This window comes from Apiospora marii (assembly GCF_038362585.1).
Source record: "Apiospora marii strain CBS 49790 chromosome Unknown utg000002l_segment0_segment0, whole genome shotgun sequence".
Taxonomy (NCBI): domain Eukaryota; kingdom Fungi; phylum Ascomycota; class Sordariomycetes; order Amphisphaeriales; family Apiosporaceae; genus Apiospora; species Apiospora marii.
Genome location: NW_027117373.1, coordinates 1,393,552 through 1,419,128, shown reverse-complemented (window position 1 = coordinate 1,419,128; position 25,577 = coordinate 1,393,552). Strand labels below are relative to the sequence as shown.

At 55.3% G+C, this 25,577-nt stretch overlaps 8 protein-coding genes across 8 annotated transcripts; 4 read left to right on the top strand and 4 right to left on the bottom strand.

Annotated features, from left to right (window-relative positions):
* Positions 1 to 370: 370 nt before the first annotated feature.
* Positions 371 to 2,026, top strand: PG985_002132 (24-dehydrocholesterol reductase; the record flags this gene model as incomplete). The annotated part of the gene is made up of 1 exon (XM_066821901.1): positions 371 to 2,026. One exon carries the CDS (start codon positions 371 to 373, stop codon positions 2,024 to 2,026), a length of 1,656 nt encoding a protein of 551 aa, XP_066689333.1.
* A 576-nt stretch (positions 2,027 to 2,602) lies between these two features.
* Positions 2,603 to 4,339, bottom strand: PG985_002131 (hydroxymethylglutaryl-CoA synthase; the record flags this gene model as incomplete). Its single annotated transcript, XM_066821900.1, has 4 exons — positions 2,603 to 2,740; positions 2,803 to 3,872; positions 3,954 to 4,056; positions 4,280 to 4,339. 4 exons carry the CDS (start codon positions 4,337 to 4,339, stop codon positions 2,603 to 2,605), a joined length of 1,371 nt encoding a protein of 456 aa, XP_066689332.1.
* A 2,275-nt stretch (positions 4,340 to 6,614) lies between these two features.
* PG985_002130 (uncharacterized protein) lies at positions 6,615 to 7,985 on the bottom strand (the record flags this gene model as incomplete). Its single annotated transcript, XM_066821899.1, has 6 exons — positions 6,615 to 6,934; positions 6,992 to 7,070; positions 7,124 to 7,280; positions 7,343 to 7,551; positions 7,606 to 7,764; positions 7,854 to 7,985. 6 exons carry the CDS (start codon positions 7,983 to 7,985, stop codon positions 6,615 to 6,617), a joined length of 1,056 nt encoding a protein of 351 aa, XP_066689331.1.
* A 674-nt stretch (positions 7,986 to 8,659) lies between these two features.
* PG985_002129 (DNA repair protein Rad4) lies at positions 8,660 to 11,199 on the top strand (the record flags this gene model as incomplete). Its single annotated transcript, XM_066821898.1, has 3 exons — positions 8,660 to 9,496; positions 9,555 to 9,998; positions 10,063 to 11,199. The coding sequence occupies 3 exons, from the start codon at positions 8,660 to 8,662 to the stop codon at positions 11,197 to 11,199; spliced, it is 2,418 nt and encodes an 805-aa protein (XP_066689330.1).
* A 1,679-nt stretch (positions 11,200 to 12,878) lies between these two features.
* On the top strand, positions 12,879 to 17,794 carry PG985_002128 (ABC transporter A family member 3; the record flags this gene model as incomplete). Its single annotated transcript, XM_066821897.1, has 2 exons — positions 12,879 to 16,155; positions 16,215 to 17,794. The coding sequence occupies 2 exons, from the start codon at positions 12,879 to 12,881 to the stop codon at positions 17,792 to 17,794; spliced, it is 4,857 nt and encodes a 1,618-aa protein (XP_066689329.1).
* Positions 17,795 to 18,311: 517 nt separating this feature from the next.
* On the bottom strand, positions 18,312 to 19,631 carry PG985_002127 (trichothecene 3-O-acetyltransferase; the record flags this gene model as incomplete). The annotated part of the gene is made up of 1 exon (XM_066821896.1): positions 18,312 to 19,631. The coding sequence occupies one exon, from the start codon at positions 19,629 to 19,631 to the stop codon at positions 18,312 to 18,314; it is 1,320 nt and encodes a 439-aa protein (XP_066689328.1).
* Positions 19,632 to 19,974: 343 nt separating this feature from the next.
* Positions 19,975 to 22,109, bottom strand: PG985_002126 (uncharacterized protein; the record flags this gene model as incomplete). The annotated part of the gene is made up of 5 exons (XM_066821895.1): positions 19,975 to 20,186; positions 20,271 to 21,420; positions 21,502 to 21,718; positions 21,859 to 21,981; positions 22,060 to 22,109. 5 exons carry the CDS (start codon positions 22,107 to 22,109, stop codon positions 19,975 to 19,977), a joined length of 1,752 nt encoding a protein of 583 aa, XP_066689327.1.
* Positions 22,110 to 23,620: 1,511 nt separating this feature from the next.
* PG985_002125 (uncharacterized protein) lies at positions 23,621 to 25,341 on the top strand (the record flags this gene model as incomplete). Its single annotated transcript, XM_066821894.1, has 7 exons — positions 23,621 to 23,779; positions 23,849 to 23,876; positions 23,986 to 24,157; positions 24,215 to 24,350; positions 24,414 to 24,469; positions 24,543 to 24,738; positions 24,832 to 25,341. 7 exons carry the CDS (start codon positions 23,621 to 23,623, stop codon positions 25,339 to 25,341), a joined length of 1,257 nt encoding a protein of 418 aa, XP_066689326.1.
* Positions 25,342 to 25,577: the final 236 nt, after the last annotated feature.

Here is a 25,577-nt window from a genome sequence, read left to right as displayed (position 1 = left end):
CCCCTAACCCAGCGGCTTGCAGGCCTGCCAGATCCCCGGTCCGTTAGCGCCGAGTCTGAGCGTCTGCTGCAGCAACTTACTATCTCGGAAATTTATTTCGCGGTGGAATCTTCGGGCCTCACTGCAGCTTCCATCTTTCCATACAATCTCAGGCCCAGCCTCTCCAAGCGCAATTGCCGTTAAGTCAATTGACCTCTTTGATTTCAGACGCAGCCTCAGTCTCTTTGGGTTTCCTCTTTTCAACGTGTCCGGGTCCGATGCGGCACCAAAAGAGAAGCGAACAACAGCGCAGGCAACTCGGGAATTAACGGGGCTCATAAGCATTGATAATTACACAAGCACCAAGTAATACAAAGTTTTCGAAAAGAAAATGGAGCGACACAGGAAGTCCGTCAGCCTCATCTCGTCCGCCATCAGATCCTTCTTCGAGCGGTCTGAGCCGTACCGGATATTCCATGGGTCCACCAACTCGACGCGGCCGGCGCACCTGAAAAAGGCCGCGCGGCTCGTCGACATCTCGTCGCTGCGCAACGTCCTCAGCGTCGACAAGGCCAAGCGCACCGCGCTCGTGGAGCCCAACGTGCCCATGGACCGCCTCGTCGAGGCCACGCTGCCGCACGGCCTCGTGCCGCCCGTCGTCATGGAGTTTCCGGGTATCACGGCCGGCGGCGGCTTCGCGGGCACGGCCGGCGAGAGCAGCAGCTTCCGCTGGGGCTACTTCGACGAGACTGTCAAGGGCGTCGAGATGGTGCTGCCTGACGGCCAGGTCGTCAACGCGGCCAACCCGGGACACCCCGACACGTCGGAGCTGGCCGCCGGCAACCCCAAGGGCCAGTATGCCGACCTCTACAAGGGCGCCGCGGGCTCGGTGGGCACACTGGGCGTGACGACGCTCCTGGAGCTGCAGCTGGTCGAGGCCAAGCGCTACGTCCGCACGACGTACCGCCGCACGACGAGCGTCGCCGAGGCCATCCGCGTCGTCAAGGAGGAGACGGCGAAGCCCGAGAACGACTACGTGGACGGCATCCTCTTCTCCAAGACGCACGGCGTGGTGGTGAGCGGCACGCTGACGGACGAGCCGCCGCCGCCGGGCCAGCAGCCCCAGACCTTCAGCGCGGCGTGGGACCCGTGGTTCTACCTGCACGTGCGGGACGTGACCGCGGCGCTGCCGTCCTCGTCGCCCTCGGCGTCGACCAGCCCCGCCACGGCCCTGACGACGGGCCGCGTCACCGAGCACATCCCACTCGCCGAGTACCTGTTCCGCTACGACCGCGGCGGCTTCTGGGTCGGCGCCGCCGCCTTCGACTACTTCCGCCCCGTCCCCTTCACCCGCTTCTTCCGCTGGTTCCTCGACGACTTCCTGCACACCCGCATGCTCTACCGCGCCCTGCACGCCAGCGGCGAGAGCGCCAAGTTCTTCGTCCAGGACCTCGCGCTGCCCTACGACACGGCCGAGGCCTTCGTCGACTACGTCGACGACTCCCTCGGCATCTGGCCCCTGTGGCTCTGCCCCCTCAAGACCCCCGCGGGCCCCACGTTCCACCCGCACCTCCGCAGCGACGGCAAGCAGCAGCAATCCTCGACGACCCACGGCGAAATGCTCAACATCGGCGTCTGGGGCTGGGGCCCCTCCGACCGCCCCGCCTTCGTCGCCGCGAACCGCAACCTCGAGGCCAAGCTCGAATCCCTCGGCGGCATGAAGTGGCTGTACGCGCACACCTACTACTCGCGCTCCGAGTTCTGGGAGGGCGCCTACGCGCCGGCCAAGACATGGTACGAGGCGCTCCGTGCCAAGTACCAGGCCGCCGCCGCCAACCTGCCCGACGTCTACGACAAGGTCCGTGTCAAGGACGCCCCCGAGGAGGGCGGCTGGAAGGGCGCCGTCAAGAAGACGTGGCCCCTCGGCGGGCTCGTCGGCATCGCCCGCAGCATCCAGAGCGGCGACTACTGGCTCCACCGCAAGGCGACGTGGAAGTGGAACGTGGGCGGCGCCGAGAAGGGGGAGCAGAAGCAGAAGACGTCGTAAACAACAACATAAAGAACTAGATATCATAGATGTATAAATTTTACAACCAAATGCAAAGCGAGGTTTGGTTGGGATGGCTGGTGGCAAAAGCGGCTACACCGTATAGAATGTACATATATACTAACCACCACGGGGGCATCAGAGTTTATCATAGACGCCACCGAACCATTATGAAGCAAGCGGCGCAACTCACTAAAGTCAATTACGTTTGATCTTAATTTAGCACAGGCAGGTGATCAGTCGTTGGTAGTGTTGTAAGTCTATTTATCTGGCTCGAAGCAATGCTTGCAAGAATAGTTGCCTTATAAAAAGCCCCTTGGTATATACAAGCCTCTAGGTTGGCCGGGATATTGTAGTCTCGGCATTATTAAAATTTCGACGTTTCTTTTGACGTCTACTTTCGTTGCATCGTTTCCTCCACTCGTGACTGGTGGTATTCGCTCGTGGGAGCACCATTATGCTATGATCCGATGGATTTCATTGTCCTTCTAAGACAACAAAATATCGCATAGCCGTGTTCGCCACCTCGGTAGCTGTGTCGAATCAATATCGATATTTTATGTCATTGTCAATAGTCTATTCCTTGACAGCGTAGGACCGCTTGAACATGTCATCGACCTTCTCGAGGTAGTAAGTTCCGGGAACAATGGTGGAGATATCACCCTTGGGGGTGAAGTCCTTCTGGAGGTGGGCCTGGTGGCGCAGGTCGCAGAACTGTAGACCCAGTTAGCACAATCTTGTCCGAATACCAACGGGGCAATCATTCATCAACTTACAGATTCGTACTCGGTGGGGCTAAGGGCCCGGCGCGAAGCCAGCTTGTTGGGGATGTCCAGGACCTTGGACATCTGCTCGGTGCTGCCGTTGACACGGAACGAGGTGAAACTCGAAGCCAGGCCGGAACCGTAGCTGAAAAGACCGATGCGCTTGCCCTGAAGGGTAGCGCTGTCGACGTTGCCGATCAAGCTGGCCAGACTGCTCCACACACTGGCGCAGTACATGTTTCCGCACATAGTCGCGATGTTGATAGCGGGCTGGACGCGCTCAGCGAATCGCTTCTTGGTCAGACCCATGAAAGTCTTCTCAACGACCTTGTCCGTGAGAGACTTCTCGTAGGGCATGTCGCGCAGCTCACCGGGGACCTCGGCGAAAGCCGGGCTGTCGGGGTTGGCGAGGTAGTCGTGGTACAAGAGACGGGCGTAAGACTTCTGGACCTGCTTGCAAGTAGGAGAGTGGAATGCCAGGTAGTCAAAGCGGTCCAGGGCAGTCTTGGTAGAGTCGGTGGCAGCGTGGCCATTGCCGTTGGTGCCCTGGAGCTTAGTCTCGCGCTCGCCGTAGGCCTTGTAGGCAGCATCCAGAGCCTGGAAGTAGCAGTTGACCGAGTAGTGGCCATCGACGTAGGGGTACTCGCTGGTCAGGTCAGGCTTGTAGAAATCGTAGACGTGGGACATGTAGGATCCGCGCAGACCGGGCTCAGCGACAACCGGGGCGTCGGGGCCGACCAGCATCGCAACACAGCCAGCACCACCAGTCGGGCGCGCATTGCCCTTGGCGTACAGGGCGATATCACCAGCAACAACAATGGCATCGCGGCCATCCCAGCCCGAGGACTCGATCCAGTTGAGGGCGTTGAAGAAGGCATTGGTACCACCGTAGCAAGCGTTTACGGTATCGACACCCTCAATGTTGGTGTTGGTGCCGAAGAGCTGCATCAGGACCGACTTGACCGACTTGGACTTGTCGAGAATAGTCTCGGTACCGACCTCGAGGCGGCCAACGTTGTTGACGTCGACATTGTAGTTCTTGATGAGCTTCGAGGTAGCGGTAAGGGCGAGCGAGTAGATGTCTAACGTAACGCAAACATCTTGTCAGCCAGTGAAACCCAACGTGGGGGTCCAGTTGCAGGGGGGCAAAGTTTGGAACTTACCCTCTCGGTCGTCGCAGAAGGTCATCTTGGTCTGGCCAAGACCAATTGTGTACTTGCCGGCGCTGGCGCCATCGTGCTTCTCGAGCTCAGTCTGTTCGACGTACTGTGGGGGTAGAAGGTTTGTGTCAATTTAGGGGTCCATGCGACTTCGGAAGGTGAGGGGGAGGGGCAAATTCGTGGTGTTTTCCTTTTTTTTTCCCTTCTCCAGGCTGAGCAGCACCAATCTGTCAAACCCAATCACCCCAAGGGCTGCTATGCCCAATTGCAATTGGGAACCTGAAGCAAATATACAGACGAAATCCACACATTGGCTCTGCAAGACTTACCTGGCTGGGGAAGTATAGTTCAATGGCCTTGATGCCAATGTTCTGAGGGCGGGCGGCCATGACTGCGGCGGATATGGGTGCAGGAAAAACGAGCAAGTATGGGATGTCGAGAAGAATGGGGGCTTTCTAGAAGTCGTTGCTGTTGCCTTTTAAGAACAGACAGCGTCAGATCTAGAGAATCAGAAGGGAAATGTGTCAGCAAAAAAGGTCACCGGGGATTGAGAAGGCTTTCACCGCCCATTTCCCGTGCTTGCAATATCTGGTACGCAGATTTGGGAAGGTGTTGGTGGGGATCAACATCTGCATGGGAGGACAGGGTCGGGCTTAACTCGAAAAAAGGCTGTGGCGTGGGATGGCCACTCGGGGTCCGACTTACGTACTTTTCAGGCTTGAATCTTCCGTGCAGTCTTGCTTGCAGTCGGGCAGAAGTGAAAGTGAGGGTGAGGGTGAGAGTAAGAGTCGGTAAGAGAAGGAATAGGGAAGGACTAAGGAGAGAAGAGGGAAAGATATGGGTATAAATTCGAACGTCGTAGTAGTCGTTGTAGTGAGAGGGGCACTGGGGAAGAGGCCAGGAGGAGAGCAGATTTGTTATTACCTACTTAATATTCCGTACGTAGTAGGGTGGTACCTTGAAGACTGCTTGCTTCCTGCTACGACTACTGCTTTCCCTCGAACTCATCTCAAGTCCTTTTTGCGCTACAGTACCTACCGTTCATCACAACGATACAAGTGACAAGAGACGGACTCGTCGTACCCTATGGTTTAGTTCTAGCCGGGCCGTTGAGCAGCTTCGCGAATCGCTTGCCTAAGTTGCATTCTGTCTACTAAAGCCAACATTCGACGAAGCGGCTGGCGGGCTGGGATCTGTAACGGCGATTCCAGAGAGGGAAGTGTCCATTCTTTCTGGACTTTTCTCCTTTCGCAAGCAGCCCGCCGGGTGGTCTCTCCATGGAGAACTGCAGAAAGCGCCTTTGATGAATTATTCCCTAGTATCGGTGGCCGAGATGCGGCCGTCCCACAAATCCACTCCCAAACCCCTGGCAGATTTTAGGCTTATCGCGCTATCGCCCAATGATCCCCTGCTTGGTATCCCAACAAGGACTAGACGGCAGGACAAACAGCTGCAACCCTGGTTCTCTAGCCCGTGCCTTGGAGCCCATCAAAATCACAATCTCTCTCCACGCACCGCGCTTGCCACGGAGACGAAGGTGACAGGTAGCTAAATCGATTCAGGAGAAACTTGTTGGGGCTCTCACGCCACCCGTATGGAACACGTACGGAACAATCAAGTGCATGTGTGCGTATACCAGAACGTACACGCCTTCGGTCGAACCAAAGTCACCATGATCTGATACCGGAGTATTATGTCAACCTACCTTGTATGTAGTCAGCAGCAGTCATACGGCGTTCATTCGCTTCCAGCAACCGCCAGGCATAGTTGCCAAGATCACCGAAACCAAAACGATGAGGGTCTTCTCACCATCCCGTTCCTACCAGGTATCGCATACCCCTATACCCAATCACTCATGTCAAGCAGGGCATATGCTATACTTACAAACGCGGTGGCACCACCTTCGAGAAACCACTTAAGATTTGGTGCCTCCACCTCTCCATTGTCTCCTTTTCACGCTCTTGAGGACAGGTTTGTCCTTGTCGGTGGTTTCCAATGCCACCCAACCTACCTACACATGAAGACCTGCCCTTGGTAGCAATAGCATCTTCACAAAATACATCATTATCGCCTTGTGTATAGTCTGGCATCGAACAAGGTGGTTTACATGGCTTACATGGGCGAGTAATGTTCCATGAGGGTCCGAGCGCACCTGCAGGAACGCTGTGTGGCAGCTGACATGTTGGTAGGCTGTCTACCCGGCTAGGCCACTTATCGTAAACATGTCGACTGCGGCTCAAAGGCCTCGTGTTACGGTAACAAAAACAGAACAAAATTGGCGTCCAGTATTTGTTTCAGGTGGAAGACCATTGCTGGCTGTTCCGACCTCGAATCACAAACCGGCAACACACAAAACGGCAATGCCGTTACACCACAGCGGGAAGCCTCGGATCGGGCGTCCCGACATCTAAGTCTCCGCCAACATACCCGTCAATAACGGGCCGCTCGAGCGGCCGCTTAACATGATAGCGAATAGACGCACTGATACGTTTCGGTAGGCTCGATGCAGTCAGCAGCTAGTAGATATATGTGCGTACATATCGCCCCGTTCATGCGGTGACACCCGACTCGGGTCCGTAATCCGTAATCCGTCAGCTGACGGGCAGGCAGCAGAAGTCGGGTCCGAAAGCTGATTGGCAACGATGCGGATACTACCGAAGTCGATCATTGCCATTCCACACTCCACGTGGTCTCGCCCTTTCTGAAGGGAACTACCTCAACCCCGGCGTCCTTGATAGACTCGGGGATGGTAGCGTTGCCCTTCTTGACGAGAATATTCTTGGTAGCCTTCTCGACCCCGTAGAACTCCCGGCCCCATTCGCTCAGGAAGCCCCTGAGAAGCTCCTCTGTGACCTGCTCGTCCTTGACATCCCCCCGTTCAATGGCCTCTTCAAGCGAGCTGAGCACATACTGGCATGCGTATGGCTGCGTGAAGACGCCTGCGGCGGCATTTCCTTTGCCTTTCTTGGCACTGATATCATGGGCTGCTCCTGACTTAGTATGGTATTATTCATGGCAGATCACTGTGGGTAACAACTTACGGGCAGAGTCGGTTCCTAGGAAGAACTTCCCATTGCTGTTCACCAGCGCATCGAGCAGCTTCTTCCTGTCCTCAGGGGTCTGTGGATGTATTAGTCGGTACGCCCGTGTTGATCAGTTGCTGTGAGGCTCACCTTGGCCACTGGCTTGCAGAAGCAGTAGACATTTCCAGCCCAGTCATCAACCAAAAGGGAGAGATGGTGGGCCGTGATGGTAGCAACTACCGTCTCGCCGCAGCTTCTAACAGCATCAACGGCATCGGCTGTTGTTGTGTGCTCCAAGACGATTTTCCTACCGACGTTAGCGTTGCACCAGAGTCATGAACCAAAGAAAAGCCAGGATATTATGCTTACAGTTTGGGAAAGCGTCGATGAAGGTCCTTGAGGGTGGGGAGGAATTTGCTCTCAGCGTTCAAGATCGTCACATCCTTCTTGTCACTGGGAACCTCGCCGTGAAGGTTGAGCACCATGCCGACTTCTTGCATGGCCTCGAAAACCGGGTAGAAGGGCTCGTAGCTGACGACACCCGAAGAACTGTTTGTGGTAACACCCGCAGGGTAGGACTGATGGTTTTAAATAAGCATTGGATTTATCAGAGCAATTGAGTAAGCAAATACCTTGATGCCCGCGATGCCGGCCTTCTTTGCTTCGCGAACAACATCAGGGGTGATCGTCTCGTGCAAGTAAAGAGTCATCAGGTAGTTGATGCTTGAATCTACATCTTGCAGGCGTTTCTTGTACTCCAATGCGGCGGCGACAGTGGTAACAGGCGGTACCTACAATAGTACTTGGCATTAGAGTATGTCTCCAGTGAATGGTGGTTCAAGGCACCTGGTTTTGCGATATATGTGGTCGTATAACTTACGAGATTAGGCATGACATAGACAGTGTCAACCCCGCCATTACGGATCGTGGGGACAACGGCTTTCAGCATGTCACCGTCCCGCAAGTGGACGTGCATGTCCGCCGCAGCCGGCAAAGTGTACGAGTCCTTCATGTTTGTTTGGTATGGGTGTTTGTATATTATGAGTATACTGAGACAGGGAAAGGAAAGAATACAGAAATAGACCTGAACCAGCGGCAATTACCTAAAGTATACTCTGCGCTACCCTATCACAATTTTGGTTCCAATTCAAGCTGCAGCCATGGAGTTCCCCGCCAAAACTTTTTCCACCTCGAAAGAACGTGCCAACGTACCCAACCTATTAATTGACCCAAGCCCGTAACTTGACCTAATGCAGGGCTACCAAGCTCCAGCCAGTATCTCCAGCTACACTCCGATCAACTGGTGGGCTTGATCTTCAACACCGCAGTTCTTTCTGATTTGGAGTGCAAGTCATGTTATTCTGAAAATGCAGTAAAGTATGACTGTACAATTTAGTTGATCTATAGTCACGTGACTTCGTGCTGGAAATTGTGCGGATCTGGACCCCTCAGCGCGCCGTTTCCGTCGCAGTCATGATCATGCCTCAGTTTCTTACCAAATGGATTGCATTCTAACTTTGCGCTTTGCGACTCCCTTTCTATCACAGCCATCAAGGCATACGTACATCCCGCTTTGCTTATAATTAATCTCTCACTTCGCTCTTGAATAAAGAAAAAGAGAGTAATATAATGAGCGCGCCCACTCACCGTTCTTGACTTTTGCGCGATTGATGACATCATCGAGCCATGGCAGGGAGGAAACGTGCAGCGCCTGCGAGCGCCAGGTCTACAAGATCGACGCGCACAACCCGCGCTTCGAGCAGCCGCGAGGCGGTACCCGAAGTGTATCGCCAGATGCTCACCGATGCCGAGGTCCGGCCCAATGCGACGGTCGAGTCTCCCGAACGACCAGCGAAGCGTCGGAAACCTGGCGAGAGGTCCAAGCCGGCGCATCCCCCGAAGCCTTCGGCACCCGTGCCACCGAGCTCAAAGATCGCCGAGAGCGACGACGAGGATGAGGAGGAGGAGGGCATTGAGTTTGAAGATGTCGGTTTACCGGTGCCGACTGTTCAGACCATCATGCGCGACACCGACGAGGAACAAGATGATGATGACGACGAGGACGATGAGCTCGAATTCGAAAACGTAAATCTAGATTTCTCCATCGCCGAATCGAATGCTTCGCAGGTCAATAGCGAGCCAAAGGAAATACAGCTAGACCTGACTGCGCGCGCCGACGCCATGCCCCGGCGAGCGGTTGATAGGCGGAAGCCCATCAACAAAGTAGAGAAGGATCGCCGGGTTGAGATACACAAGACGCACCTTCTCTGCTTGCTGTCACACGTTGCGCGAAGGAATCGATGGTGTAATGATGCCCAGGTTCAACGGTCAATGAAGAAACTTCTGACGAATAAGATGATCACCTATTTGAATCCCGGCTCGAACTTATCACAGTTTGGCCAGACAAACTCTCTCAAGGAAGGGCTGAAACAGCTGGAAGCCAAGTTCAAGACGGAGTACACGATTACAGAACGCGGAATGCGCCGTGCGCTCTGGGCCGACAGCGAAGAACATCTGAAAAATGTATGTTCCCCAGCGTGACGGCATCATGAGCGCAGAAGCTAACGGGGTACTGTACTAGTATCAACTTCCAGAGGATGCAGAGACGGTTACGGAGAGGTCAGACTTTCGCGAGATAGCTGAATCACTGAAGGGATCGCGCGATGTTGGAGCACAGCTATACTGTGCGCTACTTCGCAGCGCAGGGGTCGAAGTCAGATTAGTCTGCTCTCTTCAGCCCCTTTCTTTTGCTCCCGGCGGTCCCTCCATGTCGAAGCCCCCCAAGTCGAAGAAATACCTGTCCGCCGAAGAACGGCTTGCACGTCAACCGAAATATGACAGTAGCTTCGAAACACCAGGGATCAACAAAAATGCCCCTTCCGCGCTCCGTCGCCTTGGTCATCCGAGCGCAGCATCGTGGCAATTTCCCTCGATGGCTGCGGCGAGTACCCCACGACCCGTGCAGGAGACGCCCAAGAAGATCCGCGAGTGCCCGTTTCCCATCTACTGGGTTGAAGTGCTGGACGTAGCACACCAGAAATGGCAGCCTGTAGATCCCCCTTGTAACGCACTCTTTTTGGAAGCCAAAGGTCTTTGAGCCACCAGCAAATGAACGGGACAACTGCATGACATACGTGGTGGGATTCGAAGCTGATGGCTCGGCCGTAGATGTCACGCGCCGCTATGCGAAGGCCTACAATGCCAAAACGCGGAAAATGCGCATCGAGGGCATTGCGGCCAATGGCGAAAGATGGTGGCGCAAAGCGCTCAGAGCATATAGCCGAGGCTACACGACGGACGTGGACCAGATCGAGAGCAACGAATTGGCGGCGGCAGAGGCAAGAGAACCCATGCCTCGGAATGTGGCGGATTTCAAAGACCACCCTATATACGCACTCGAGAGACATCTACGACGAAACGAAGTTCTAGTCCCCGGGGCGCAAGCCGCCGGGACAGTAGGCGCCGGTAGTAAAGGCCCTCTGGAGAGGATCTATCGTCGAAAGGATGTGCGCATCGCTCGCACGAGGGAGAAGTGGTATCGCATGGGACGGGAAGTACCGGGGGATGAGGTACCAGTCAAAGTTTTGCCGAAGCGGGCGAAGAAGCAGATGGACGTTTTCGGCGACGAAGAGGACGACGAAGGCGAAGGCGGCGAAGTGGGCACGCCGATCTTCACAATGGAGCAAACAAAACTCTACGAGCCACCACCGGTCGTGAACGGCGTTATACCGAAGAATCGCTTCAAGAATTTGGATGTCTACGTGCCCAGCATGGTTCCGAAAGGGGGTGCTTACGTGGCGGACGATCTGGCGACCCATGCCGCCTACACCCTCGGCATAGACTACGCGCCGGCATTAACGGGATTTCAGTTCAGAGGCAGGAAGGGCACGGCAGTTTTACACGGAGCGGTCGTGGCCGCGGAACATGAGGAGGCGGTCCGGGCGGTGATTGAGGGGCTCCGAGACGTGGAGGCCGATATGGAGCGCGAACGGAGGACACGCGAAGTGCTCAAGATGTGGAAACGGTTCTTGATGAACCTGCGTGTGCGACAAAGGATATGGGCAGGCGTGGAGGAAGGCGCAGAGGATAAGATGGACCAGGACGAGGTGGAGAAGATTGCCGAAGAGGAGGCCCGGAAGGCAGAAGAACACGCGGAGGGGTCTGAGGCTGAGGGCGGATTCATTGTGGACGACGACGATGACTATGGTGGTGGAGGTTTTCTTTGAAAGATAGCGTGCCGAGATTGCCCCCTTCTATTTACGGGGGCATGGTCCTCCCTAGCTGAACTGGCCGCCCAATCCATTTTCCAATTTGACTACACAGAGTAGTACCTACGCGTCCCACAGATGCCCCGCGAACTATTACATAGCTCACGTAAGGCAGAAAGCATCGTATCGTCGTGCAGACTCTTCACCGACCCTGATGTACGGGAAGATATACCATGGATGAATTGTTCACAATGTGCAGAGTACGGAGTAAGCCTAGCAAAACATATTGCAGAGTCGTGAACGTCACTTTGACAGGGGCTGTCTGCGCTATTGGCTGTGTACGAAATCCCAAGACTCGTGGCTGGTCTGGGCACAATCTCGGCTGCTGCCTAATCGTACTACCTAGTCTGAAACGATGGATGGCCACCGAATCAGATGCTGTTACATATGTTTGCAGCCGAATGCGAGCCGAATGCACACGAATATTATGTGAGAGGTGAGAGAGATAGAGAGGAAGGGGAAAAGGCCAGTAGGTATCAATATCAAGCAGCCATTGCATACAGTTCACAGAATGGGACTATAAATAGACTCGGCTATCAAAGTCTACCGGGCCGTTGAGTATGCATGCGGTTTGTTTGTTTCCTACCTAGCAGAAGTTAACAATGGATAGATTAAGTTAGGTTCAGATAGCTACCCGAGCAACCCGAGCAACCCGAGCGAATAAGTTCAACAACAGGTACATGGGATGTATGTGAAGCTGCAAACATCAGTACATATTGAACGTGCCACAAGCGGGAAATAACCAGGTGTTGCTTGCATGCTGTACTAGTAAGCAATCCACTGCAAGCGTAGTGTTGGTCCAGGTGAGATGCGTACGAATCCCAACTCTTGGTGGTTCGGGTCTGGTGTTCTTCAGTGGTTCTTTGGGGATCCTCCCCAGGCTACAGGCGCCCAAGCTCCCAAGCGAGGGCCCATGTCTGGTTCTAAGCGATAGGCCGATTCCCGAGACCCGAGATTGGGTCAAGAACTCCATAATTGTGCCAAAAGCCCATCCCTCGAAACCCATTTTTGCCTCTGCGACTCGCGGACTTACCTTCCGCGTCTGGTAGGCACTGCGCGGCGAGGCGACGCTGCATCAGCCGTGCTGCAGGCTGCCCATGCCCGCCCCTGGTGGGCTTTAATCGTCGCATTGTAACCCAAGCCAGCCAATCGTCTAAGTATAATGTACAGTAAGTTTGTTTGTGTTTTGTATAGTTCCCCGTGTGACAACGTTGTCCATTGCGACCTCTTTTCTCTCTCGTCTTTACATCCTTCTGTTTGTTTGCTTGCTGTCCGAGAAGAAAGCTGCAGTCCACGCCAAGCAGCTTCGATATTGGCAATACGACCACTACGATTGTCAGCATCCACAGCCACCCTCGGCGCAAAAGTCTTGACGTAACTAGTTTCTGGATCGCGAATATCCCGTACGGCGGTCGTCATTGAATAGCCGCAGTTGACTTTCATTCTTCCTCTTTACATTGTTTTGCCCATCATGGTTTCCAGCTTGGTCGTCTAGAGGTCGACGTCCCGTCAATTTCCATCCGACGGCTAGGCTGACTGACCGTTGTTCTGTCGCGACGCCGCAATTTTTTGGGGGTTGGACATTAATTATCTCCGAGAGTCCCGACCGTTCGCGCGCCGAACCAGCAGCAGCAGGCATGGCGTTCCTTAGTCAAACCTGGACTTTAACGTCCAAAAATTTCAAAATCGTATTCGTACGACATTCATTCGCCACAGTAATAAGGGCCTTCGTGCTGCCTATTCTGCTGGCTGCGTTTCTGAGCTTCGCCCGTAATCTATTCGTTCCTCCGGCTGTATACGGTATCCAAGACATTCACAATGTGCGGTCGCTCCCGGAAGCGTTGGACTACGCCAGCGGCACAGATCGGGGAACCGTTGTTTTCGTAAACAACGGGCATGCCGGAGGTGATATCGACCGGGTGATTGACAAGGTCGCCGATGTAGTTACAGGTGCTGGAAAGAACGCAACAAGGTTATCGGACCCGGCAGATATCGGCTTTATCTGCAAAAGTAGTCTGCGCGCCGTGACAGGCTGTTATGGAGCTGTGGTCTTCGAATCCTCGCCTACCGAAGGCTCGAGGCAGATATGGAACTACACGCTTAGAGCAGATGGCGCTCTCGGCAACAAAATCGACACCACGAAAGATACCAACGATGCCGAGATATACGCCTTGCCGTTACAGAAGGCAGTCGATTCAGCAATCGGGGGGCTCACTGGACGCTCTTTGCCCACCGAAACCCGCGAATACGCATTTACCTCGATGACCCAGGAGGAGCGCGCCGAGCAAGTCCGGCAACTCTATCAGCAGGCTCTCGTCAATTTCCTGGCGGTTGCCTTTATTGCCACCATCATTGGCGTTTGCTACCACATGACGGGTTTCATGGCCACGGAACGTGAGATTGGCATGTCCCAGCTGCTCGACGCCATGATGCCGACCAAGCGCCTGTGGGAAGCTCAAGTCGCTAGACTGCTCTCCCATCACATTGCGTTCACGGTTGTATATCTTCCTGGTTGGATTATTGCCGCCATCATCATCGGGCGCGGTGTTTTTGCTTCGTCCAATGTCGGTCTGCTGATTGTTCATTTCCTTCTTTCCGGTCTGGCATTGGCATCGTTGTCAATCTTCGGCTCGGCCTTTTTCAAAAAGTCACAGCTGTCTGGTGTAGTGAGCACGATCGCCTACATTCTTCTGGCCATCCTTGCGCAGGCACTCACAGCACCAAGCACTGCCGCCGTCATTGTCTTGAGCTTGCTGTTCACACCTTGCAATTTCGTATGGTTCCTTACGTATGTGGCCCGTTACCAAAAGCATTCGTGGCCTGCGGATCTGGTGCATACTCCCCCTGATAGTCCCTGGGAACTCCCTGGCATTGTATTCTGGGTCTTCCTGGTTATACAAATATTTGCCTACCCTGTATTGGGTGCTTATTTGGAGAGGGTCTTGCATGGCTCGACAACAAAGGGGCGAACCATCCTTCGTGGACAAGATGCTGCCAATGCGCCCCAAGCGGCTGTTCGCCTCGAGAAGTTCACCAAGATTTACAAGCCCAGCGGTCTCAGACGGCTCTTCAGCTTCATTTCCCCTGCCCCTGAGCCTGTCGTTGCAGTCAATGAACTAACCTTGAGCGCTGGGAGAGGTCAAATACTTGCTCTCCTTGGCGCAAACGGGTCAGGAAAGAGCACGACGTTGGACTCTATCGCTGGAATCAGCAAGCTGTCAAGCGGTAACATCACTATAGATGGTACTGGTGGCCTCGGAATCGCACCTCAAAAGAACGTTCTTTGGGACGAGCTTACGGTCTTTGAACACATTCAAATTTTCAACCGCCTCAAGGCTCCTGGAAATAAGTCATCAAAAGCGGAAATCACAGAGCTGGTTCATGCTGTTGACCTTGAGCTCAAGATCAAGGCTATGTCGAAAACCTTGTCCGGTGGACAAAAACGAAAATTGCAGCTGGGTATGATGTTGACGGGAGGGTCTGCCGTATGCTGTGTTGACGAGGTCTCATCCGGAATTGACCCCTTATCTCGCCGAAAAGTCTGGGATATCCTCCTCGCTGAGCGAGGAAGACGTACTATAATCATGACAACACATTTCCTGGACGAAGCCGATCTCCTCGCAGATCAGCTTGCTATCCTCTCAAAGGGCACTTTGCGTGCCCAAGGTTCTTCTGTAGAACTCAAGGATCGTTTGGGCGCCGGGTACCGCATCCATGTTTTCAATGCCCAAGATATTAAGAATCCCCCAGAAGTCGAGGGCGTCACCATGAAGATCGGGTTCGACGTCATCAGCTACATCGCCAAGTCTTCGGCTGCTGCTGCCGAAGTGATCCGGACATTGGAGGCAGCAGGTATAAGCGACTACAAGTACTCTGGACCAACAATCGAGGACGTTTTTCTGCAGGTAGCCGAGGAGGTCCACGGCGAAGACTTCTCCAAGCTGCAAGCATCAGCAGATGGCATAAGCGACGACAAGCAAGTGAGCTCAGAAAATGTGCAAGCAGTTGACGGCCCTGAAAAGGAAAAGGATAGCCTGGCATTGCTCTCTGGGAAGCCAATTGGGTTTGGCCGCCAGCTGACTGTTTTGTTCAAGAAAAGGATCACGATTCTCAAAACGAACTGGTTCCCTTACTTTGCAGCGTTCTTCATTCCCATTGTGGCAGCAGGGTTGGTCATGCTCTTCATCACGGGCCAAAGTCAAATCGGCTGCACTCCCTCCGATCAGAGCTCGTCAAGATCAGACAGTAACGCCCAGGATTTGTACAACAACATTACCCTCGCCATTGGTCCGGCTTCCCGAGCAAACCAACAGGACCTCACAAGGCTGTTTGCCCCTATCCTGTTTCCGGACATCCCTCCTAGCCTTTTGGCGGCGGCGGCGGGCTCAGATGACAATGGTACTACCCCTGAGAGCTTCCTGAAGAAGCTCACCATCGTCAACTCTCTGGGCGAGTTCAATGATAATATTGAGCAGCACCGTAAAAATGTGACGCCAGGCGGATTTTGGCTCGGTGATTCTAACTCTGTGCCTACCCTTGCCTACAAGGCCGAATATGCCGACTTGTACAGCTCCGTGGCAACTCAAAATCTCCAGAACGTGATGCTGGTCAACGCTACTATTGCCACCACTTTCAAGCCCTTCGACAGTCCCTTCGCCCCGGGTATGGGGAACTCGCTGCAGGTCCTCGTCTACATGTGCCTGGCGTTGTCTGCTTTCCCTGCCTTCTTCGGCCTTTACCCCAATATTGAGCGGCGGAACAATGTTCGAGGTTTGCAATACTCCAATGGTGTTCGCTCGCTGCCGCTGTGGGTAGCATACTTGGCATTCGACTTTGCCATCCTCGTGGTATCCACGGCGTTCGTTATTATTATTTTCGCAACGCTCTCCAGTGTTTGGTACCATGTTGCATACTGTAAGTCGGTTCTCTATGAGGTTTGTCCTCTTTCGGTATCCAGTGCTAACGGGTCCCAGTGTTCCTCATCTTCATGCTGTACGGCCTGGCCTCCACCCTCTTCGCATATGTCATATCGCTGTTCTGCAAGACTCAGCTATCCGCATATGCGTTCGCTGCGGCTGGACAGGTAGTCGGTTTCCTGATTTACCTGATTGCGTACCTTTGCGTCATCACGTATGCCCCGGCCAACAAAATCGATGAGGATATCAACCTGGCGCACTTTATCATTTCCGCCTTCATCCCCATAGGCTCCATCGTTCGTACACTGTTCATCGCGCTCAACCTGTTTTCGGCTGCGTGCGATGGTTTCCAGCTGGCGCCCAACCCGTCTGCCATAACTGTCTATGGAGGACCGATCTTGTACCTGATCATTCAGTCTATCATCTTATTTGGTATTCTGATCTGGTATGACAGTGGTGCTGGGCTCAGTATCTTCAACAAGTTCACGCAGAAACCAATCGAGTCCAAGACTGACGAGACTCATTCTGATGAGGAGGTTGCTTATGAGCTGACGCGCGTAACAACCTCGTCTCGAGAGTCGGATGGGCTGCAGGTTGTGCACCTGACAAAAACATTCAAGAAGAACACAGCTGTGGACAATGTCACATTTGGTGTGCAGCACAGCGAAGTATTCGCGCTTCTTGGGCCCAATGGAGCGGGCAAGTCGACAACTATTTCCCTTATTCGGGGTGACATTCAGCCAAGCCGTAACGGTGGCGACATCTTCGTCGAGAATGTTTCCGTCGGCAAGAAGCGCGCGGCCGCTCGGGCTAATCTGGGCGTGTGCCCGCAGTTTGATGCTATTGATTCCATGACGGTGCTGGAGCATCTACGCTTCTATGCCAACATCAGGGGTATACCCGATGTTGACCACAACGTTCGAAACGTGATCCGCGCCGTCGGCCTCGAGGCATTCTCGACCCGCCAGGCCCACGCTCTGTCGGGAGGCAACAAGCGCAAGCTCTCGCTCGGCATCGCGCTGATGGGCAACCCGTCGGTCGTCCTGCTCGACGAGCCCTCGTCCGGTCTCGACGCGGCGGCGAAACGCATCATGTGGAAGACGCTGGCCAGCATCGTGCCCGGCCGGTCGATCCTCCTCACGACACACAGCATGGAAGAGGCCGACGCGCTTGCCAACCGCGCCGGTATCCTGGCCAAGCGCATGCTGGCCATGGGCCCGGTGGAGAATCTGCGCCAGCGCTTCGGCGACGCGCTCTACGTTCACCTCGTCAGCCGCACGGCGCCCCACTCGACGCCGGAGGAGATGGAGCGCGTCAAGGACTGGGTCAAGCGAACGTACCCCGGCGCCGACGTGGAAGAGAAGACGTACCACGGACAGCTGCGCTTCTCCGTGCCTGCGAGCGCCGTGCTCGCCGATGGTAGAGGAGGGGACACCAGTCAAGTCGATCAGAGGAGCGCCGTCGGCCACCTGATCGTCCAGCTGGAGGAGCAGAAGGAGAGCCTCGGCATCGAACACTACAGCGTCAGCCCGACTACCCTGGACCAGGTGTTCTTGACCATCGTCGGCCAGCACAACGTCAAGGAGGAGGGCCACGAGGAGACGAAGAAGAAGAGCTGGTGGCGGTGCGGGATGTAATGCCTGACCGACCGTCCTGCGGATGTATAAAGAACGTATAGACCTAGCATCTAGAGCGAGGGGGGTACCGCCTAAGTCTATGAGATCGTCGAGCAGAGTGTATATGGTAACCTCGTCTCGAATCGGTTGCGGACGACTGTACATAATAATAGCATACAAGCATTAGACATAGATCTCAAATTTTGAAGTATTCATACACATACATAGTACTAATGGCGTAAAGTCGGAAGGGACATACATTCACACTACCTCCACTCTTGATCTTTATCCCACATATCGTCCATACCTAGCCAACTCGCCGTCCTCACGCATTCGTTCCATGTCCTCCTGGCGCAAGTAGGCCAATACTGCGATCCCTCCGTCGAGCCGCTTTGGCATCAAGTACACCAGCCCCTCCCAAGCGTCGTCGATGAACACCGGCCGCTGCACCACCGCCGGCCGACCCAACACCATCCCCAGACGCTTGCTCGATCCACCACCATCACCAGAGTCCACGGTAATTTCTCCAAAGTCGAAGTCATAGCACGACTCCTTGGCCCACGAGCTCAGATTCACACCCCGTCGACGGGTCCAGACTATTGCTACCGCTGCTGCTGTTGTCGCCGTTAACCCTAACCCTGGCCCCGTCCCTGGCCCTGGCAAGCTTGGTGGCATGCGCGCGGATCCCGTCGCACACTTCGTCGGGGCGCAGGCGGGCGCGCAACGCGGCGGCGATGGCACCCAAGGGCTTGTTCGCGAGGGACGCGGCGTCGAAGGTGCTGGACACTTTGCACGCGGCGTCGCCGGGGTAGGCGGGCGATAGGCCGGGCACGTACTTGCGGGCGTCGACGGTGCGGGTCAACGTGGTGGTGGTGGTGGTGGTGGTTGGCTCCGCGGGCGAGGGGGGTGGGGATGGGGGTGATAGGCGGGGGAGGCGGGAGCGCGTGATGGACTGCCAGAGGAGGGCGCTTAGGGCGTCGTCTGTGGATATGAAGGGGATATGTTCTCCTTCTTCTTCTTGTGCCGAGGGCATCGTGGCCGAAGCCGCGGTCTTGAGGGCTTGTAGGGCTGGCCTGGAGAAGATGAAAGTGGACCAGCATATTGGCGTTTGCGGGGGCCGTCGTTGCTCGCCTGGGCGGTCTGCTGCTGCTGCTGCCGCTGCCGGTGAATTCGCCTGGTCGTCCTTATCCTCTGCCAAAGAGGCAATGGGCTCTTTGGATCCCTTTAGAATTTCCTCATCAAAGATGTCGAGGAGGGGCAAGAGGATATCGCTTCTCGGCATGTTGCCCGTCGAAAGCTCCTCAGTAGTGAAGGGCTCTCCGCGACACGCCTTCGCCAGGAGGCGGATCATCTGGGCCTGGCCCGCCATGTCCATGCAGCTGTGCAGGCCGTTGACCACGAGCAAGAGCCCACCCGGGACTATATTGGCCTGCAGCAGAAACACGGGCGTTGCTGGTCCGGTGGTACCGCGGCCGGTGGGCTGGCGGAATGTGCCACACGGGGCAAGGGTCGACTCATCCAACAGAGAGGCGGGAATGCCGCCACCGCCGCCTGGTTTTAATAAATCTGCTATTATGGGCGGGAATTCTCGCCGTAAATCTTTCACCGTAATCGAGGGGGCTTCTCTGTAGGGTCTGATCCTGAAGATGCCGTCATCGCCTCGGACGACTTGGCCGGTAATCCAGGGAAAACCGCGTGTCAGCCGTTCCAGGCCGGCTTGGAAGTGTGCGAGAACGGATTTCTCGCTGATATGCTGCTCATCACAGGGGAAGCCGAAGCATACCGGTGTGTATATTTGGCTGTGTCTCGGGTGTTGGCCGAAGATGTCCAGGCACACATCCAATGAGTCCGACGCCATCGTTGAAGTATTTGTGTTACCTAACATGCACAAGGTCAATCATTATGTATTTCCAAGCCACAAAGGAGCGTCTTTTGCAATTAATTGGCAAGAGGGAGGTTGACGAATTGTCGGTACAAGTATAGGTATAGAAAGCGGTACCGAAACGGGCACGTTTGAGCCGGGTACGGCTCCGATTAGCTCGGTTGAACGTCATTGAAGTCCTGCAAAAAACAACCCGTGTTGTTTATATCAAACTCAACCCTCTACTCAATCGCAAGGCAGGAAAAAGTCGAAGAATCTTGTATTGCTCTCATAAATCGCATTTCTTCTATCAAGCATCAAGCCAATCAGTCTAATTTAGCTAATTCAACTTCCACCTCTTGCTGATGAGATCAGCACATTTCTCCCCAATGCCGTATGCCGGCATCTGCGTGTGCGCGCCGCCGAGAATGGGTATGATACTGGTATCCGCCACTCGCAGGTTCTTGACTCCCCTCACCACAAGCTCTTCATCCACCACCGCGTTGGGATTGTCCGCCTTGCCCATGGCGCAAGTACCGGAGGCGTGGTAGCCTATTTTTGAGGAAGTCAGATTGTCAGCTTGATTGGTTCCTGCACACGCACGCGCACCGAAAGAGGGAGAGAGTGACTACTCACACGTCGTCGCATGCTCCTTGACGTACGGGATCCAGTCCTCCCGGGTCTTGTTCGTATGGTGAGTCAGCTCGGGCGGCCAAGACCCCTTGACGATGCCGCGGGTGCCCTTGCCCTCCATGACGATCTCGTTGCCGAGGCGGCAGGCCTCGGCCAGGACCTCGAGGTCGAGCGGGTCGGACAGGTAGCCGCAGTCGACGCGGGGCCTGTCGAGGGGGTCGGCGCTGCGCAGGCGGACGGCGCCGCGCGACCGGGCGCCGAAGAGCTCGGCGATCATGCTGAAGGCGTGCTCGCCGTCGACGGGGAACTGGTCGTACTGCTTGGGCCCGCCGTAGCACTCGGTGTTGAAGAACTCGACGTGGGGCTGGCGCGGCGTGAGGCCCATGGGGTCGCGGCCCGGCCCGGCCCGCGCCGCCGCCGCGTTCCAGAGGGCCGAGTCGGCCAGCCGCTCGTCGAGGCGCGCGTAGGCGAAGGCGCCGAAGGGGAAGGTGGACAGGAAGCCCGTCTTCTCGTCCTTCCACTGCTGGTACGTCGTCTTGAAGGCGTCGCCGTGGTAGACGAGGTGGTCCGTCGTCAGGCCGGCCCGGTCCGTCTCGTAGAACATGAAGACGATCAGGTGGTCCATGAGGTTGCGCCCGACGCCGGGAAGCTCCACCAGCGTCGAGATGCCCAGCGGCTCCAGGTCGGAGCGGGCGCCGATGCCGGACCGGTGCAGGATGTTGGGGCTGCAGTAGGCGCCGCCGCTAACGATGACCTCCTTCTTGGCCGAGAGCCGGGCCGCGGTGCCGTCCGGCTTGATGACCCGCACGCCTGTCGCCTGCAGCTCGCCCTGCGAGTTGGTCTCGAGTATGACCTTGTCCACGTGTGTCTCCACCAGGATGGTGATGTTGTGTCGGTTGTTGTTCTTGGTGATGAAGTCGGCCCCGGTGGTACGAATACCCTGATGGACGGTGCGCGGGGGATGGCCACACCCCTGGGGGTTCTCCCCGTGCGAGAACATGTCAGGGTCCAATGGCATCCCCTTGGAGACCATGGACTGGAGGATGAGGTTTGAGATGGGGGCTAGATCATGCGGTTCGTTATGCAGGGGCCCATCGTAGCCGTGGGACTTGGCAGACTCGTCGAACCATTCCTTGGTGTGGAATGTCTCGGCCTGGCATCTCCTGTTAGTCACCAGAAAAGGAGGCTGAACTATAATATTCCACCGCGAGAAACCTGGCCAAGCATCGCTTACCTTGCGCATGTATCCAAAGAACTCCTCCCCGCTCCAGCCCTCGCAGCCCCAGTCGTCGTAGTCCTGCTTCGAGCCGCGGATGCAGAGCGTGCCGTTGCAGCCGGAACATCCCCCGAGATACTTGCCCCGGCTCAGTTTGACCTGGCGGTCGTTGATGGCGTCTCCCTTGTCAGCCACAATGTTCCAGTCCGTCTCTGCATCGAATAGTTGTGACCATCTTCAGAGGAGTCAGTATGTGTGTGTGTGTGTGTGTGTGTACACGTGAGTAGGTGGCTGCTTCTTAGACATGCATGAAGAAGAAGAACGAGGAGAAGGGGAAGAAGCAAATGGACAGAAAGAAAATATATGATCACTCACCCTCCTGTCATCTGGGTGTTCTCCAGATGCTCGTTGTGCTGGCCTGCCTCGATAACGAGAACTTTGAGACTAGGGTTGCTTTCCGCGAGCCTCCCGGCTACGACACACCCGGCCGTGCCACCTCTGTCCGTTCACACATTGGTAAGTAAAGGTGGTAGGTATGGTATGGCACAGACTTCAATCTAGCAAAATGTAACTCACCCGCATACGATAAAATCGTACTCCTCTGCAGGGGTAACTATCGAGCCCATGTTGGCGACAAATCAGATTCTCACACAGCACACGAAAAAAAGATGTGAAGGGGATTTGGGGGAAAGATACTTTACTCATGCGCCTGGAGGCTGGCGATATCATATGTATGTTTTAATATTGCCGCCTCGGGGCAATGGATCTGCCACTCCCCATCTCCCTCGCCCTCTCTCTCTCCAAGTTTCCCCGCTGCTTGCCTGTAGTAGTATGCGACACAAGTATACATGCAGAAGGAGGGGAGGGGGCTCTCAGTCAGAGGTTGATGACGAGGGGTCAGTCAGATCTGGACCCCTCGTGCATAGTCGCCTTGCCAATCACCTAGCGTCGCGTAGTAATCCCAACGCCCCCTCCGCCGCGGCCGATTGGTTTGCGGTTCCTGTGCCGAGAGGTTACGGGCTGGGCGATCTGCAAAGGCCGGCGCCAACGTTGAAGACTTACAGCATAAAAAAAGCAATCTTTAATGCTGATGGAGAACCAACGCGACGCCATTTACAAGTCAGGGTGGGGTTCCCCCCAAGACAATGTATTACTTACTGTACGCTGGCTGCAAGAGGGTGTGTCTGCCGGGTTCGGGATTGGACCCCGACCATCCGTTATTCCCGATGCGTCCCTAGCCGGCGACACTACAGCAGAGCCCCGGCGGGTGTCCGTATAAACGCTACAGCATCGAGCTACGAAGGTAAGTAGGATAACACTTGCGTTTTCGCATTTGGACGTTTGATCGGATGCCAAGCCGACGGCCAAGAAAACCGAAATGCGACTACTTGGCTAGTACTTAAGGGTGCATGCCGCCACCGTATGTCTTATACGGCAGCGCTAGCAATGGCAATGACAGCGCATTGAGTTTGTGAAGTGTATGCCACTCACTCCACCCTGTGTCTCAGGCGGAAGAGAGCAGCACGGGCGGGGACCACGATATCCGGCATGTTTGTTTCTGTTTCCTCGTCATGGCTTTTTCGGCTTTTTCGACTCGCCTGCTTAATGCCGACAAGGGGATTGGGTGCTGACCCGTTGAGACAATGTCTCTGCAATGCAAAACGGTTCATGTAGAGAGCTTCTGCAATATTGCATCCGTGTGTGTGCCTGCCCCTGACTTTAGAATACGCATTCTAGTTGCGATCTGCACCCTCGTTGAGTCCCCCCTCCACCACCTAACTGCCCCTGGAGATGGATGATGGGCAGGAGATCGAAGACAGGTATTCGGAATAAACTTCTTGGCGATCGCTGCGAACCCCCTCCCCCAGGTCGTCGGTGGCAGGGGCGAAAGGTTGGAGGGTTTGCTTTTAACAGCCACGTCGCCGAACACCCGACCTTTCCAATTGGCGATGGTGGATGTCATGTATACCACCATACGGCCTATAGGAATTCCAATGGATATCGGATTATAATACGCACCAAAGCTGCAACCCCCTACGGCATTGAGCCCGGAGCGTTTTCCAAGATCTCTCCGCCCACGTTCGTTTCCCTTGCGTTGTGAATCATTAGCTGCTGGACACTTTTACTTCTAGTCACCATGGGCGGAAGCACCCCCTTCCAGAGAGAAGCTTGGACAGAGTACGCCATCGGAGTCGTGGTGCTGTTTCTTCGATACTTTGCCCGCTGGAGAGCCGTCGGGTTCAGGAAGTGGCAAGGCGACGATGTCTTCGCCGTGCTCTCGTTGGTATTCTGGACGGTAAGCCATTCGTTCCATCGACAGATCTAAGGACCCTTAATACTCACACGTTACCTTGCTCTCTCTCAGGCCGAACTATGCATGCTGGAACTGATCGGTACATCTTCCTGGCCCTCTCTCACACCGATCCATCTACTACCATTTCCGATGGCTCAGGGGCTCGTTCAAATGGCTAACTCGTAGACTCTCTTTTTCCTCGACGGCAGGCCAAAACGGAACAAACATCGGCATCACGGATGAGATGGGAGCCACCTTGAGCCCAGAAGAGATTGCCAAGATGGCGGCGGGCTCCAAATACTTGCTGGCCGGGTGGTGCTTTTACGTCACCCTCATCTGGTGCCTCAAGGGCACTATGCTCTGCTTCTTCCACCGTATCACGTAAGTTTCCTATTTCTGTCATTCGCGTCGGGGATCATACTAACCCAGAGTAATCAGTGAGGGTTTGCGTCTCCAGAGATTCGTCAAATTTCTCGGTGTTCTCTGTGTGCTTGCCTATATCGTCATGCTGGCCGTGATTCTGGGCCACTGCCAGCCTTTGAGAAAGAACTGGCAGGTCTATCCAAACCCTGGTGTAAGTTGGAACCATCTATTCACCCCTTTCTCATCGAAATGGAACTGACCCCGACTGAAACAGGACTCATGTACTCTCGCGGTAGCCAATTACTTGACCTTGGTCGTCCTCAACGTCAGGTACGCATGGCTTTTCTCGTCTCCCGAATGTCGAGGCATTCCCTTTTCGCTAATACACTCAATGCTTATGCAGCACCGACGCCATGATCGTGGCAACTCCAATCCCCTTGCTCTGGAAGGTCAAGCTCACGAGCGGCCGCAAGGTCGCGGTCGGCCTCCTCCTCTGCTCCGGCGTCTTCATCATGATCGCCACCATCCTGCGCTGCGTCATGTCCCTGCACGACATTCAGGGCATCAACGTCAGCACCATCTGGGCGATCCGGGAAACCGTAAGTGGAACACCGTGGAGCATGGAGGCATACGATGGATAAATCGCTGCAAGATATGAAGGAATTGATCACTAACCTGGCCTTCTGCGCCAGTTCATCGGCATCATCGCCGTCAACGCCGCCGCCATCAAGCCCCTCTTCTCGCAGTCCAAGTGGATGAAGACGACGCTGATGCGCAGCAAGGACGGCCTCGGCAGCACCCAGCAGAGCGGCGGCAGCCGGTCGGCCGTGCGCGCCGCCTACTTCTCGTTCCGGCGCGGCACCGGCACCGGCACCGGCAACGAGGGGCCCTACGCCGCGACGGCGGCGGCGGCGAGCTTCACGCACTCCATGAACGCCTTTGGCGGCGGCTACTGGTCGAGCAAGGGCCGGAAGGATAAAGGTGGTAGCGAGCTGACACGCACCATGTCGCAGAACTCGAGCGAGGAGATGATTGTGCCGCCTGGCTTCGAGGTCACCGAGATCATCCCCGATGTCGAGAGGGGGTTGGGGGCTGTAGACAACAGGCCTCAACCTCATCATCAGGAGAATCAACGTCCGCATGGCAGCCGGCAGTCTGCTGGGGGCGGCATTATGGTCACCACCACGTACCACGTTGAGTAGGTGGATCTCATCAGGGGGAGGGGGAAAGTGAGCCTCCTGAAAAGGAACACGCCCCTCCCCCCCTGAGTTACGATTGACGTTCAGAATGTGTTTCTTTCTTATCTGTATGGCCCATAGCGGCAATTGGATTTGTTTTTATGTATACCTGGCGTCATGGTTGGAAAAGCACTTAGATCAATGTATAGAACTGTTGTCCGACATGGTACGCCGTGAAACACCTATCCGCGCCCGCTACT